At 46.6% G+C, this 16,784-nt stretch overlaps 1 protein-coding gene across 1 annotated transcript in view; it reads left to right on the forward strand.

Moving 5' to 3' along the window:
- LOC120919481 (mediator of RNA polymerase II transcription subunit 1-like) overlaps positions 1-16,784 on the forward strand; it is a 525,430-nt gene that overhangs the window by 201,696 nt on the left and 306,950 nt on the right. Inside the window, 2 exon segments of the mRNA XM_040331663.1 lie at positions 1,446-1,570; positions 4,490-4,608. Coding sequence (XP_040187597.1) covers positions 1,446-1,570; positions 4,490-4,608 — 244 coding nt within the window.

Consider the following 16,784-nt stretch of genomic DNA (forward strand, 5'->3'; position numbering starts at 1 on the left):
AACTGCGCATTCATCTAAAGCTCGCCATTTCCTAAATGTCTTGCAGGACAATTTCATGGGTCAGATGGTAAATGCACCAGCAAGAAACAAAGGGGATTATTTACAAGTGCAAAGTGCACTTGGAAGTGCAGTCGCTGTAGATCCGAGGGCATGCACGGAAAATAAAAAACAGCATTTTAGCTTCCACATGATTGGATGATAAAATCAGCAGAGCTTCCCCTCCTTTCAGATCTACCCCTCAGATTTACAGCGACTGCACTTAGAAGTGCACTTTCAGTGCAATTGTGGATTTGCCTTTCCTACATAACCCCCAAAGTGTTACTAGACCTACTGATTACCAACAATACAGACCTGATCACGGATGTGGAAATACAGGGCAATTTAGCAAACAACAATCACAGATGAATTTGTTTCAGTATAAATCACAGAAATAGGAAACACAAGGCGAATACAAAGACACTGAATTTCAAAAGAGCCAACTTTTCTAAACGACAATCCTTGCTAGAAGATACTATATGGGATAAAATCTTAGCGACAAAGAACACAGAGGAAAAAATGGTTATGCTTTAAGAGCATTTTAAGTTTGCACGTGCATGGCTCACTGTACCAGGGCGGACAGGCAGGTAAGTAACTTTAATGTAGAAGCAACAAAGCATGTCTCTTCTGCATTAAATGGGTTGTAAACCCTTGTGGTTTTTCACCTTAATGCATTCAATGCATTAAGGTGAAAAACCTTCTATAGTGCCGCAACCCCCCAAACCATCCCTTTTACTTACTTGAGCCCGGTTCTCCAAGCACGAGCGTCCCCAGCCAGTTTCTCGGGTCCTGATTGGATAGATTGATAGCAGCGCAGCCATTGGCTCCTGCTACTATCAATCAAATCCAATGACGTGGAAGTCGGGGGCAGGGCCCAGTCCTGCTGTCTGTGCCAATAGATGCAGCAGAACATGGGTGCACGCCCGCATGAGTGCCCCAAGGGAGAGCACTTCTCCAACGGGGCACTCGAGAAGGAGGAGGAGCCAGGGGTGCTGCTGAGGGACCCCAGAAGAGGAGGATCTGGGCCACTCTTTGCAAAACCAACTGCACAGAGGAGGTAAGTATGACAATGCAGTTACTCTGCATTGCTTGCTAAAAACTGAGGTCTTGCGAAATATGGTAAGTTATGCCCGAATGCCTGGGGAGGGTGGTGTCCAGCAAAGCTTTGCCAGTGTTCAATCATCTGAAGGTATCCGCCTATAACACAGGGTTTATGAATGTCATACACCTGTCCTGTATTGTACTCCAGGATATGGAATATACAGGCAAGTCACAATTCCTCTTTTTGTGCCAAAGTTAAAGCTGTCCTTTCTTTTTCATATCTTTTTTTAATATTGAACTTTATGCAAAACCTAGAAAGTCTTGTCACCTTTAGTGTGAGTTTATTTTTTTTATTTTTTTTCTTGCAGAACTCCCTCTTTCAACTCCATCACCAATGCCAACAGTGTTGACCTCCCTGCTTGTTTTTTTTTTAAATTTCCACAACCCATACCTGTTTCCAGTGCATTTATCCAGAAGATTCAGAAATGCACAGGTGAGATTGGCTGGTTTTAATTTGCTAAATACATTCCCTAATGCTGTTCACTTAAAACTGACTTTGTATATAATATGTACAATTGTATTCCCAGTATAATGAAAAAGACTGTATTCTTGTAACTGTATGTGGCTAATTCATGTATTTGTAGCATTACATTTTTTATTCATTTTTTTATTTCACATTTGTTATGCACATTTAGATGCACATTAAACTGTCTAGCAAAAGGAACAGTTTTACAGGGTTTGGGACAAACTGGTATACTCCTGGGCTGTTTTTAGTGGTCAGTTTTGGTTCAGGTCATGAAACCTTTTTCCACAAAATAAAAAAGACCACCTGTAAATGGTATAAAACAGTTTTCTATTGGGAGGCAAAGAGTCTTAACCACCTCAATACACTTTTATCCTCTTCCTGTCCAGGATAATTTTCAGTTTTCAGTGCTGTCGCACTTTGAAATGACCATTGCATGGTTTTTATCATTTTGCTCACACAAATAGAGGTGGTATTTAATCGCCACTGAAAAAATAATTGTTCTTCATTAATTTAGCCCAAAATGTATTCTGCTACATTTCTTCAGTGAAAATAACCCAAATCTGTGTTTATTATTTAATCTGTAGGAATGTTATAGAGTCCACAAACTATGGTATATACAGTATCTTAAAATTGATGCACGGAATATCTAATTTCTTGAGGCTCTAAAATGGCAGGACATTATAAATAATCCCCAAATAACCAATTTTTGGAAAGTAGACAGTCCAAGGTATTTATTAAAAGTTTTTTTTTTTAAGTTGTATTTTCTTTGTTGGTACAGTGTTGTCATGCTGGTGTGGTATTTTTTATTTTTTTACACACTGTGACCATAGCAATAGAATGTTACCATAGTAACATTGTACCACTCTGTTGAAGTGATCAGGATTTTTATTTTTTTACACATGTTAATAGCAGTGAATTACATTTCTAAAAGCAAGCATTTTGCTGATTGAAACTGAATCATTCAGTCCTTTTTGTTGTGCTTAGCTGTGATTGGTCAACGCCTGTACTCTGATCGGTAATTGGCTGTGTGCCGTGGACACGGCTAGTGACAGATTGCGCTGCCCCATGGCTGTGCGATTGACGCTTTCTGACAGAACGTCATATGACGTCCAGTCAGGATGGCAGATCCGCGGCCGCCCGTCAATCTGCTAATGGCTGGGCGGAAACTGGTTAAAGTGTATTTCCACTTCTACAGTCATATTTTAGAAAACCCCATTATATGTTTACTTATTCCCAATCACACAGCAAAAAAGGAAAAGAATAAGAAAAAATATAGTTCTGCCTTTTTAGATGTTTCTTATCGGAGGTGTCTTGGCTGAATGCAAACATTTCTGAACAATTTTAGTGCGAGTCTGTCCTGAAAGACAGGCAGTTTCCACTCAATAACAAAAAGAAGTCCAAGTGTGAATGCAGAAAATAAATCTTTAGTGACCTGTTGCACTTTATGGTCTCGTATGCACTAAGAAGTTTGTTCTCCGGCTGAATGTACTCTGGTGCTCTTAAGTTGCCAAGAAAATTCTCGACCGTCACTTTCCAGGCGATTTCTCTCTGTCCCAACAAAACAAATCTTCGAACCACTGTCATTGATGACTTATCTTATTTTTGGACCAACAAAAGGACTTCTTTATTCTTGAAATCAGTTGTCCTTGGAAACATCTCACTCCATTTTTAAAAATTTAGAAAAAAGCATAAACTGTACCAGTTCGAAAAATGTTCTGCGATATGCACCAAGTGCATGCTTGGAGACACATGAGCTACACAAAGCATCTTATAATACAAGTAACAATTGGTAAAGTGTGTGTGTATATGTGTGTGTGTGTGTGTATATATATATATTGCAAAACTAGAAAATTTCTTCCTAGGAGGAAAGAATCTCTTCTTCCTACAGCTGGGTCCTGAATCAAAGTTTGGCATTCTGCACCATCTAAGTTCAAGTCTACGCACTTTCTATTCCATTTTAGACATCATTGGCTTCTCACTCTCTGGTGCGGTCCTTTTGTGCACTGAGCCTCCCATATGGTTTTCCCAGTCCAGTCATCTTTGACCCTGTACCCTTTCTTTGTCTTTCATATGGACAAGGTCTTACCTGCTGGTAAGCAGCTTGTTAGTGGGGGGGGGGGGGGGGGGCGGGTGCACTTGGGTGGTGTTCACCTACACTGCATCACTGGGTTATGGCGACATATGAATTTGTTTATGGACTTTTGCACTAAGCACTTTTCTGCTTACAAGGGTTTTCCTTTTGAACTGTTTCCTGCAAGTGTACACATATTAATTAATGATTTATGTTCTTAAACACTGCATGTATTTCACTTATCTGTTTAGTTATTTAATTTGATGAATTTTTGTAATCTTTATATATTTTTATGCATTTCCACTTTTTTTAAATATCGCAACACAATTTTGGCTATACTGGTCACTTATATATTTTTACCGTATGTGGATATTTAGTGAGTGCAACTGTAACTGAGAAATAAATTTCACTGTTCTACTTTAAAACTTAGCCTAGGTTCACATTGGTGAATGTGGAACGCAGCATCTGATTCGCAACAGGAATCGCACCTTATTCCTTTGCACACCACATGCAATGTCTGTGCGGTGCCATTTGAATCCTACATTTTGTTGGGTTCAAATCATTCGCACCAAAATGTTGCAGGACCCTTTTTTCCCATGCAATGCGGTTTTGGCAATCGCACAGCGTTTTGTGTTTTATTTTGGAATGTTCTTCATCTAATATTGACACCCACAGCAGATTGCATGGACGCTGTGTGATTGCTAAACAATACGATGCGTGGAAATGCAGCGAATCTTGTGCCTTTCCTGCATCGCATTAGTGTGAACCAGGGCTAAGTGCAACTGTTGTCTGATTTATTGTTCTTTTTTACACAGGTATTCCTTTATTTGACACACTTCCAACCTTTTCTCCTCATTATGAGCTGGTAACCCAGTATGAGCTGGCTAAAGATAAGGAGCCTGCACCTCTGAATTATATTATGCGCTTCTATGCAGTAAGTATTTCTGAATATCCTCCCTACAGTGTTTTTGATTACTTTTTCTTTATTTTATTTTTTTTGGATGGAAACCTGCTTATAACTGTTACTTTGCTTATTCAGAGTTCACTCTCCAACAAGGTATACTAATCCCATCTGCCTTGCCGTCTCTCTGCACTGTTGCTCTAATGGTATGGGGAAGCATGTGAACTCCACCATGTGACATTGCTTGGGCCTGAGCAGGCAATCCCAAGGAATAAATCACTGTCATGTGGGAGGTTGTGCCATCAGTTTCTACATCCCAGGTTATTCAAAGTAGGAGCCTGCACATACCTTGCTTGGGAAATGTGTTATTAGGGGGCACTGTCACTTTACCCTAAAAGGGCAAATAAGGGAATGAGGAAAAAACATTGGCTGCCATAACTAGTGTTTACAGCAAGTGATACATAGAACTAGCATTGTTACTTTAATTTCTCTATTTTTGGCTCTCTTGTCTTGCAATGTGATGTTGAACATGCATACAGGAAGGAGAGTCAATAAATGACAATTTCACTGGGCTGCTGTTTCTTTATTGTCCAGTTACAGTTTGGTGTGGGCCCTGAACAAAGTGTCGTTGTTCAAAATATACCTTACCTGGGAATTTAGCCCGGCACAATATGAAATAAGATGATAATGTTGATGGCTTCTTCTTTGAGAATCATTTATACCTCCTGGTGAGAGTCCTCATCTACTTGTATCTCTGAAGTGGTTAAGAAGCTGTATCCGTTCAACCTCGTAAAGAAAGATAGTAGCGACATGATGGAAGGATGGAGACCTGGATGCAGCACCAATGGATCACACCCCAACTGATATTGCAAAGGTACTTCAAGTTATCTCGACATGTCAGATTATACTGACAAAACGGAGGAAGTAAAAACAGCCAACATACTTATTAGACAGACTGTGAATTATAGAGTCAGAGATGAGCATTAGCACCATGGAGAACCAGCTAGCTCCTTTGCACAACATCTAGGAACAACATCAACTTCAAATTTGTGCAGTAAAAGAGGACATTTTTTTTTAAGTTCTCCTGGAATAGGTTAAAGGCTCAAACCAGATTTCTTGAATACCTGTCCTGTGCCACATAGGACAGGGAGTTGTTCTGGACCACTTTTGCATTGAAAGGGCTCATCGCCTGACATTGAGACCTTCACAACTGCCTTTCACCTCCAGCACTTTCCTTGCTAAAATGCTAAACTTCAGAGACTTTACCTCATCCTTAGCCCTGCAAGAGACTCAGACAATGTTGGATACTAAAATGCCAATATCCTGCATTTTGTACTGTTTATAATGCTGTGATTTACCCTTCTCCGTGATCATGACGATATCAGACATTTTCTCTTCCGTTCATGGACGGACACAGCAGCATTGACCATAGGGTACTATATCCTTCCTTTCAGGAGACACTAGGCAGAAAAAACAGCACTTCAAGTGTTAAAACACTTCTATCAGTACAGCACCTCCCAGGGGGCCGGTCCCCCGGGTACATCCCACTCTCTTGCATCATGCAGCCTCAGTTTTATTCTGCCTAGCGTTAGGAGAAGACATGGCCCTTCTGGAGCCCATGTGCTCTGGAGTTTTTTTGCGATTTTTTTTCGTTTTTATTTGGATTTTTACTGCATTTTTGGATCCTGGGATCTACAATCAACTGCCGACTGGGTGACAGGCTGGATCTTGATCCTTGTAGTCCCCCCATGTTCGGCCATCGAGCGTGTGCCGGCCTTTAGTTAGGCCGTCCATGACATGCCCCGTTGCTCCAGGGGTGGACGGAGAGCTATATGCTACAGGGCGCACATATGACCGGTCTCTATGGCTGAGTCACAGTGTGCCGGGCCGACAGCCATGCCGTATCTGCTGCGGATGTTCGGTCTGTCTGCAATGCCTCCATCCGGTGGTCACAGGATGGGTAAGTAGTATCCCCTTGCCTTGGCAGAGTGGTTCGGCTGGTGCATTCCTGGGGAGGTCGATTGAGGGTTCGCCCTGCTTTCCTCTCTCCCTTCCTCTCCCTCTTTCCCCGTTCTGGGTGGTGGCTGTGAGGTGGGGGGTTCGCCTAGGGGCTCTGTTACTGCCGTGAGGTGCTATTTTTTTATTGCATTATGGTACTGTGTGTGCTGTACTGTGTTCTGCTGTGTGTTACTGGGGTTTTAAAATGCATGTATGGCCACCATTTTACCGGGGTCGCGGTTCTATGTATCGGCGGCCATTTTCTTATAGTCCACATGCTGTTTTTCTGCATGTCGGCGGCCATCTTGGAAACGGTTTTGACCTCTAGTGCTCGAAATAATGGTGCCAAAGCCCGCAGAATACTTCCTGAGGGACGGCACAGCACGGACAGCGCTCTCAGCTTTTGAGCAGCGCTGCACTCTGGTCGGGGTGGTGAGTCTCCTGGGGGGTCCCCTGCTCTCTGTTGCAGCCGGGAGGCTGGCCGGTGGGTCCTGTCTTGCAGTACTAAGGCGGCATATATAGGTGGTTCAGCATGGAGTCTGAACCGGTGGCTTCTACCCCAACCATGCCAGAGTTAACCCTTAGTGCCCCTGCGACCTTGGTGGATGCTATGGCGGCAGTCCTTGAGGCGTTTGTTGCCAGGATTGAAGCAGGATTGAAGCAGCGAGTGGTCAGAAGGGGGGTAAAAAGCGCCCCCTCCCTGCGCCTGCTTCTGGGGATGTCTATGACACGGAATCAGGCCCTGCTATTGCATCTGACCCTGGTTCCGTTATGTCAGATGATGCAGGCTTAGCCCACACGGACAGTGAGGATGGCTTCAGGGTCAGCGCATGATAAGGAATTTGTTGGAGCTCTTATCACTGCGGTGCGGGATACTCAGAAACTTGAGGATTTGGCGGAGGCATCAGACAAGGCGGTCCCTTTTGGGTTCCGCAAGCCACCCCGCACCGCAAAGGTGTTTGTTTGTGTTCCATATCTGGACAAATTGTTGTACAAGGAATGGGATCGGCCGCAGAATTTTTTTGCTGTTTCAAAATACTTTGCGGTCCGTTATCCTTTTGAGGAGGGTCTCTCCCCCGTCAGTGGACCCTCCTGTGTCTTACCACGTTACCTGTGGAAGGGGCTCCTGCTTTTAAGGATCCCGCAGATAGGAGAGTTGAGGCTGTGGCATGCTCCATATTTAGCGTAGTGGGGTCGGCGGTGAGACCGGTTTTGGCCGGGGCTCTGGTGTTGCAGACACTTACCGAACGGGCAAAGTCCTTGCTGCAGGAACTGGAGGCGCAGAATGCTTCTGAGCTCTGTGTGGACCTGGCCGAACAGTTGGTACAGGGCCTAAAGTTTGTCTGTGAGTCAACCCTGGATACGCTCCCCTTGCTCTCCACGGCCTACGCGGTGGTACTACGCCGCCTCGTGTGGCTGAAGTGTTGGTCTGCGGACCAGTCTTCTAAGTCTTTGGTGGACTTACCTTTTAAGGGTGAACGGCTTTTTGGGGCGTCCCTGGATGACATTATAAAGGATGCCACAGGCGGTAAGAGCACTCTGGTCCCACAATCTGGGAAGGGAAAGGAGCCTCGCCGTAAGCAAGGACCCTCCTTTACTGCCCCCAAGCGCTTTTTTCGCCCGCCAAGTGCAGCAGGAAAACGTTTCCAGGGAGCTAAAGCGCCCGCTGAAGGGCAAAAGCGCCCCTGGTACCGCAAGCCCAACAAGCATCTCGGGTGGGGGCCGGCTTCGCGAATCGGTGGAGGTCTCTCCTTTCCGACCGTTGGGTTTGCGAAGTAGTTTCCTCGGGGTACAAGATAGAGTTTCTCTCTTGCCCACCAAACAGATTTTTTTCCCTCCTTCCGGCGACTTGGAGGAAGCCAGAGGTTGGATCTGTCAGGAGCTGTCCAGGATCTGCTGGTCAGGGGTTTGGTTGTACCGGTTCCTTCAACGGAACGGTTTCAGGAGTTTTACTCCAATCTGTTTGTACTCCCCAAGAAGGAAGGGGTCCGTCCAATCCTGGACCTCAAGGCCCTCAATTGTTTTGTCAAAGTGCAAAAATTCAGGATGGAGTCGATTCGCTCAGTTGTAGCAGCGCTCCATCAGGGGGATTTCCTAGCATCCTTGGATATCAAGGACGCGTACCTGCATATCCCCATATGCGCAAAACACCAGAGATTTCTGCGTTTTGCACTTTTTTTGCACGGGTTTTCACCAAGGTGCACGCTCCGATTCTGGCCCTGCTGAGGCAGCGCGGGATCGCTATCGTAGGCTACCTGGACGACCTTCTTCTGAGAGCTTCTTCAAGCTCAGAGTTAGAAGAGGACGTGTCTATCACCTGTCAAACCCTCCGAGAATTCGGTTGGCTATTGAATACCCAGAAGTCAGTACTGGTGCCGTCTCAGTGGCTAGAATACCTGGGGTTAGTCCTGGACTCCTCAGAGGCTAGAGTTTTCCTCCCAACGGAAAAACTACAGACATTGCAGTCTGCGGTGCAGCGGCTGACGACCCAGAAATGGGCGTCGCTTCGCTTTTGCATGAGAGTGCTGGGTCTGATGGTGGCCTCTTGCGAGACAGTGCTGTATGCCCAATTTCACACTCCAGCATTGCAAAAAGAGATTCTGTCACATTGGGACAAGCTCCCTTTGTCTCTGGATTACCAGATTCGGGTGAGTCGCCTGGTCAGGTCCTCCCTAGTGTGGTGGCTGACATCTCCGGCACTTCGGGCCGGAAAATCATTTTTGCCGTGCCATTGGACAGTGATCACGACGGATGCCAGCCTCTCCGGATGGGGGGGGTGTCCAGTCAGCCCAAGGGCGCTGGACTCAGGAGGAGTCCCACATACCAATCAATGTACTGGAGCTCCGAGCAATCAAGTTGTCTCTCCAAGTGGTCTCTGAGTCTACAGGATCCAGTTCGACAACGCCACGGCCATGGCGTACGTCAATCAGGGGGGCACGCGGAGCTCGGCTGCAGCGAAAAAGTCGCGCTCCGGCTCTGTCGGCCATGTACATTCCGGGGGTGCTGAACTGGCAAGCCGACTACCTAAGTCGCCAAACACTAGACCAAGGAGAATGGTCGCTACACCGGAGGTGTTTCAGAGTCTGTGCCAAAGATGGGGCATTCCAGACGTGGATTTTCTGGCATCCCGTCTCAATCGGAAGGTGTCACGGTTCGTAACCAGGTCAAGGGATCCGTGGGCGGACGCGTCAGACGCGTTGGTGGCACCATTCGGTCACTATCGCCTAATCTACGCCTTCCCTCCTCTGAAGCTTCTTCCTCGCCTGCGGCGTAGAGTGGAAGCCAAGGGGATACCAACAATCCTGATCGCTCCAGGTTGGCCGCGCCGTTCCTGGTACGCGGACCTGGTGCATCTGGTGGCAGACGTCCCCTAGCGTCTTCCCCTTAGAAAGTCTTCTGTCGCAGGGTCCGATCTGTCACCCTGCTTTACAGTCACTGGCTTTAACGGCGTGGCTGTTGAGAGCCAGGTGCTAAAGGATCGAGGCCTGTCGGGCTCGGTGGTCTCTACCATGTTACGAGCACAGAAGTCTACTTCACGAAAGATTTACCATCGTACGTGGAAGCCTACATCGCCATGTGTGAAGAGATAAAAAGGGCACCCCGTACAATCGTGATGTCACGGATTCTGCTGTTCCTACAGCGTGGAGTGGATCAGGCTCTCGCCTTAAGTACGGTTAAGAATCAGATTTCGGCTCTAGCTGTCTACTTTCAGCGGCGCACTCCCTTGTGCGTACGTTTTGTGTAGCCCCTCCATGTAGCATGTAGCCCCTCCTGTGCGCCATCCACTGCCTCCATGGGACTTTTACTTAGTCCTTTCGGTGCTTCAAGAAGCTCCATTTGAGGACATATGGAAGATTCCTCTATTGACTCTGTCCCAGAAGGTGGTTTTTCTGGTGGCAATTACTTTGGTCAGACGAGTATCGTCCTGCAAGGCTCCTTACTTGGTCATCCATAAGGATAAGGTGGTGCTGCGGCCACAGCCATCATTCCTCCCAAAGGTTGTTTTGGCTTTTCACATTAATGAGGACATTGTTTTGCCATCCTTATGTCCTCGGCCGAAAAACCCAAAGGAGGCCACTTTACATTCCTTGGACGTGGTTCGGGCCCTATGGGTGTACTTGTCTGCTACGGCTCCGTTTCGGAAGTCGGACTCACTGTTCGTGTCGGTGACTGGTCCTAAGAAGGGTCTGGCGGTCTCGTCGGCCACCGTTTCTAGGTGGATCAGACAGGTCGTGCTCCAGGCCTACGCCCCAAAGGGGCGGGCGCCTCCCATTCAGGTTACGGCGCATTCGACCAAGGCGATCGGTGCCTCTTGTGCTTTCCGCCATCAAGCGTCTGTTTTACAGGTGTGTAAGGCAGCGATCTAGTCGTCAATCCACACCTTCTCAAAGTTTTACAAGGTGGATGTGAGTGCATCTTCGGATGCCTCCTTTGGCCGCAAGGTTTTTCAGGCGGCAGTTTAAGGTTGAAGTTCCTCCGTTGAGGAACTCTGGTTTGTTTGGGGGTGAAGCTTGGTTTGCTGTGTATTTTCCTACCCCTCGACATTTTTTTACACTGCTTGGCGACGTCCCTAAGGTCAATGCTGCTGTGTCCGTCCATGAACGGAAGAGAAAATAGGATTTTTGTACTCACCGTAAAATCCATTTCTCTGAGTTCATGGACGGACACAGCACCTCCTTTGTACTGCTTGTTTACGAACTGAGGCTGCATGATGCAAGAGAGTGGGATGTACCCGGGGGACCCGCCCCCTGGGAGGTGCTGTACTGAGAGAAGTGTTTTAACACTTGAAGTGCTGTTTTTTCTGCCTAGTCTCTCCTGAAAGGAAGAATATATAACCCTAAGGTCAATGCTGCTGTGTCCGTCCATGAACTCAGAGAAATGGATTTTACGGTGAGTACAAAAATCCTATTTTTTCACTTTTAAAATTACGGGAGCCTGGCCAAGAGCGGTATGTGAGAGGACGTGTCTCACAGAGCTCCCTTCTGATATCCTGTAAAGAAACTTCTCCCTGTAGTTTCAATGGCTCGTTTTGGCACCGTACCCGCTCACATTCACGGCTGGCAAGCCAAGCCTCTCCACAAGCTCCTAAAAGCTGTATGTTGACCTGCAAACAGCAAAAGGACGGATGCAGCCTGACTTCCAATATGATGCCGCGGTGGTCCAGCGTTCATGTGGGGACAATCCTAAAGAAGCTGGTAAGCCTTTTGAAAAAACGTTCAAAGCCCAGTGGAAAGACGCACCCCGAGATATGTTATACTACACTCAGAAATTTGATGAAGTAGAAGAGCGGCCTTCGGATGAGAACATAGCAGCTACACCTGATAACTTTTTACACTGAGCAGGCAGGAGCGACACCCATACAGGGCCCCTGGCTGCAAAAGACAAACCCCTTAGAGAGATAGAAGAGGAGAATGGGGAGGATGATGCTCAACAGCCAACTTTAGCTGAAATACTCTGAGCAGTCCATAAGTGCACAGCAGCTGTGAATACACTTCAGGAACACTTTGGAGGTTTAAAAGAGGAGAAGGAACTGATCCGCCATGACTTAAAAAAGATTGGGTAACGCACCACAGAAGTGGAAGGCAGCATCATTGAAATAGGTGGGATGGCCCCACATTATGGGGCTCCCAGAAGAAAATGAGATGGCCTTGCATTGTGGGGCTCCCGGAAAAGACAGAAGGAAGGGACAACACAGAGTTTGTGGAAAGATGGTTGGTCGAGGGGTTGGCTTTGGTAAGGAGGCCAAACCTAGACCCCTTGCATCAGGACACCCACCCTGCAGCCCCCTGGCCAAACTCCTCAATTTTAAAGACAAGGGGCCGGATTCAGATACAATCCGCACGGCGTAACGTATCTCAGATACGTTACGCCCCTGTAATTTAGGGCGCAAGTTCCATATTCAGAAAGAACTTGCGCCCTATGTTACGGCGGCGTAACGTATGTGGTCCGGCGTAAGCCCGCGTAATTCAAATGTGGATGGTGTGGGCGTGTTTTATTTAAATTTACTGTGACCCCGTGTATTTGACGTATTTTACGAAAGGCGCATGTGCCGTTCGTGAAAAAATCCCAGTGCGCATGCTCGAAATTACGCCGCAAATCGTCATTGCTTTCAAAATGAAAATAAATTACGTCCAGCCCTATTCGCGAACGACTTAGGCAAACAACGTAAAATTTTCAAAACTCGACGCTGGAACGACGTCCATACTTAACATAGGATACGCCTCATATAGCAGGGGTAACTATACGCCGGAAAAAGCCTAACGTAAACGATGCAAACGTACGTTTCTGAATCGGCGTATCTACCTAATTTGCATATTCAACGCCAAATATACGGAAGCGCCACCTAGCGGCCAGCCTAAAATTGCAACTAAGATTTTAAGAAATCCACCTGATACCGGAGACTCTGTTGTGTGAATTTTGCATGGGTGGGATGGGCGTATCATTCCACATTTACCTCCTATTCTAGGGGGGTGAGTGTCCTGATACACCGATCCCTAGATTCCCGATTATTTGACAAAGTGATTGACTCAGAGGGAATATATGTTTTTCTATTATGTAGACATTCTCTGTTGACATGTATCCTTGCTGTTGTATACATACCGCCTCCTTTTTACTGCACTGTATTGGGGATCCTACTGTCCTACCAGCTGAGCAACACTGATATTCCCCTAATCTTGGTGAGTGATCTTAACAGTTTCTTAGACCCTGCTCTTGATAAACCTCCTCCCTCTACAATGGGGCTGCAGAGTACTAGGTCCACTTTACTGAAATTTAGCGAGCAGATGGTGTGGATAGATCCCTGGCAATTCCGAAACCCAAAAAAGAAAAATTCTACAAGTTTCATGAGGCATAGCAAGACTCAGCCACAAGCATGACACCCAGAGGCATGATGGGACTTGTAGTTTCTTTATCGTACATCACGGGACACAAAGCCGAGTAATTACTAAGTGGGTTATATTCCACCTTCAGGTGCTGGGCACTGGTGTAATCAATTAGACAGGAAGTTTCCTCCATATATAACCCCTCCCATACTGGGAGCACCTCAGTTTTTTCCGCTAGTGTCTAAGGTGTTGGTCACAAGTGAAGAGGTGCTCTGAGGAGCTCCACTGGAGGGATCCATGCTGAATTTAAATAGCCTCCGTAAAAGCCAGATCCATCCAAAGTGCCTTGGGCCAAAGTGGATGGTACCTGGGGCCTCGTATCCGAAGCACAAGGTTTTTGCCTGTTTTCTGGCAGGGTGCGATACAGGTCCAGGGGTGTGGTGATCCTGATCATGGACCCCAGTCCCTGAAGGTCTGTTGACTCAGCCTGCAGTGATGGGTTAAGATTGGGTCTGTCTGTGCTCAGCAGTATCCTGCAGCGGGGATAAGGTATGTGAAGACAATCCTAGGTAAATACCTTAAGGATTGTCTTCCATGAGTAGCTGCATGTCTTATCTGTTTTCCGCCATTAGAGGCAGTATAGAGACATACCTGGTGTTTCGCTTACCATGCTCTCCAGGAACGAAAGCTCAGTGTTAGCCGATCTGTTGAGCGGCTCACTTCCTTCGCTTCAGGCTCTGCCACAGTTGTGTGGGGGAGTCCCTCGTAGTCCGGGTCCACGGCTCTCCTTGGAGGATCTCTCCCCCCCTCCACCATTTCCCTACGTGCGCGAGGGGGGCACGCTTTTGTAGGCGGGGGGACGATGTGGTTGCCGCTGGTGCACGTGCTCGCCGGTTCATGGTGCAGACGCAGGCAGGCCCTTCAAAAATGCCCAGACGTCAGAGCTCTGTAAAGCCAGAGGGACAAAGCAGCTTGGGGCACGTAGGCACCTTGTGTGTGTTGGATACAGACTTACCTAAGACGCCTACTCAGCATCTAGCTGTGCAGATTAGCAGGCATTGTGTTTCGCTAGACTAAGTTCAGCTGTTGATGCACCTGTGTTAATTTCCTCTGCTTTTAGCTTAGGACTTTCGTCTCCCTGTAGAAAAGGTTCAGGGGCAGGAATATAAAAGGGCACCAGGGTATCGCCACCTGAATCTGGTGGCCCTTATCATGTTTGCATGATACCATCCTCCCCTGTAGAGACTTGAGGCAGCCCACAGGTTGAGCCATTAGCCCTGTCAGGCATTGCAGCCTCCCCCAACATTGCAGCCACTCTGCATATGTCTGTTTGAAAGTTTTTTGCATTGCATTTGTTGGTCTATAAGAGGTTAACTGCTATATTCACAGCATCCTCACAAGAAGCAGAAACCGGGGTATGCCCCTTTTCCTGCTCTAAATCCTCAAACAAAAGGATTAAAGGACCTGAGGATGAAAGTTTACTGTCAGAGGACAAATGCAGCCTAACGAGGAGGAGCTATGAGAAGCCTCAAAAGTTCTGGAGTTACAGCTGCAGTCTTTTTCAGAGATTCATACTGCATAGAACTTACCCTCAGCCTAGACGGCCAAAGCTTCTGTCTCCTCCTTGGGGTTTAAAAAAAATTCCTATAGGTTGCTAGAAAAACCTCTACAGGGTCCTCATTCTGGTGCTGGCTTCAGGCTAACCAAACGCACAACTGTGGGATGCACAGTTGCTGGTGCACATTGCTAACGCACAATAGCTATATCGCATGATTGCAGAAACGCACGTCTGCAGAGCAGAACTTCCTTTTTACCAGTCTGCATGTTTGCATAAAATACATGAGTTTGGAATGTTCAAAATGCATGTGGGGGTAAAAACAAGTAACAGAACATGTTTTTTTGTTGATCACATAAAGATACATGTTTCTGTTTGTATGTGTTCACATGTTTTTTACATCACATCACAGTCACATGAGGATGCTTGGTCACATTAAAGTGCTTAAGTCGCACGGAGAGGTTTATTTGCACAGAAATGCCTAAAATCGCATAAAGATGCTCGATCACACAAGGTTGCCGGATCACACAAGTCCTTGATTACCCAAGGATCCTTTGTTACACAGAGAGGCTTGTTTTCACAGAAATGCCTAAAATCGCATTAAAATGCTTGATTGCATAAAGATGCTGGATCGCACAGGGGTGCTTGATCACACAAGAGTCCTTGGTCACACAGGGGGACTTTTCCTGCACAGAAGTGCTTAAAATGCATAAGATGTTTGATCGCATGAAAAATGCTGAATCGCATAAGGATGCATGATTGCTTAAAGTTGCATGTTTGCCTAGATTTTGCATGGTTGATAATGGCATGATAATTTAAGTTTCCTTAATTATACAGGATTCCTTGTTTTTACATAGGAATATGTGTCTGCATGGGTACATGTTGCGCAATGTTGCATAACACGTTCATAAACGCATGTTTGCTTGCAAGAAGCTCATTCCATAGCACACGTGCTATATGTATGCATGTATACAGCACGCCCTTTTTTATGTTTTGCCTAAAACATATTTGTATGAATTCATGCTTCAATGAACACACGCTTCTATAGAGGCATATGGCTTTTACACTTGCCACATACACATATGGGGAGCCATTTGCATATGTGTTTATTTACATGGGACTGCAGAGGTTGTCTGCGTTTCGCAGAGGAACAGCACTGTCTCCAGTTGGTGGTATTGCCCCTTGGGTTAGCCACCATGCCCGGGTTAACAGGGTGCTAGGGCCCGCCTCTAGCAGGTCTAAAGGCCCAGGGTATAGCAGTAATTGCATACCGAGGCAAACTCCTGCTGATGGATCAGTCAGTAGCATGGCTGGACCTAAGGGTGTCCAGCATGGTCAAGTATCTGGAACTCCTGGGTTAGAATCCCAGTCTAAAGGTACATTCTTTCGTTTGGTAAGAAGCTTGGAATGTTTGGACAAAGCCTAAAAAGGAGAGTTTCTTGGCCTCAGACAAGATCATCGCTATGAGAAAGCTGGTCTATGTGGTCAAGGCATGGAACAGTTCCTTACATTTGCCTTTTGCTTAAGGTGCTAGGGAAGATGGTGGCTTCATTCAAAGCCGTTTCCTATGCTCAGTTTTATTCAAGGCTGATATAAACATTATTCTGTCGGCCTGGATTGAGGGAATCCTAACATAGCATTATCCAAAGAGTCTGGCCCCAGGGATATGCTGGAATTTCACCTGGGAGGTGGCGGCTACGTAGGCTGGCCTCTAGAGATGGAGGCCAGGCCTGGAAGAGACCACTGCCCAGGGGAAGTGGTCAAGCTCCAAGTGAGCCTTTTCCGTCAGCATTCTAGAGCTACTGATGGAGCATCTGGCTTAAGGGCCTGGACGT

Source organism: Rana temporaria, chromosome 12 (genome assembly GCF_905171775.1).
Source record: "Rana temporaria chromosome 12, aRanTem1.1, whole genome shotgun sequence".
NCBI classification, from domain to species: Eukaryota; Metazoa; Chordata; class Amphibia; order Anura; family Ranidae; genus Rana; species Rana temporaria.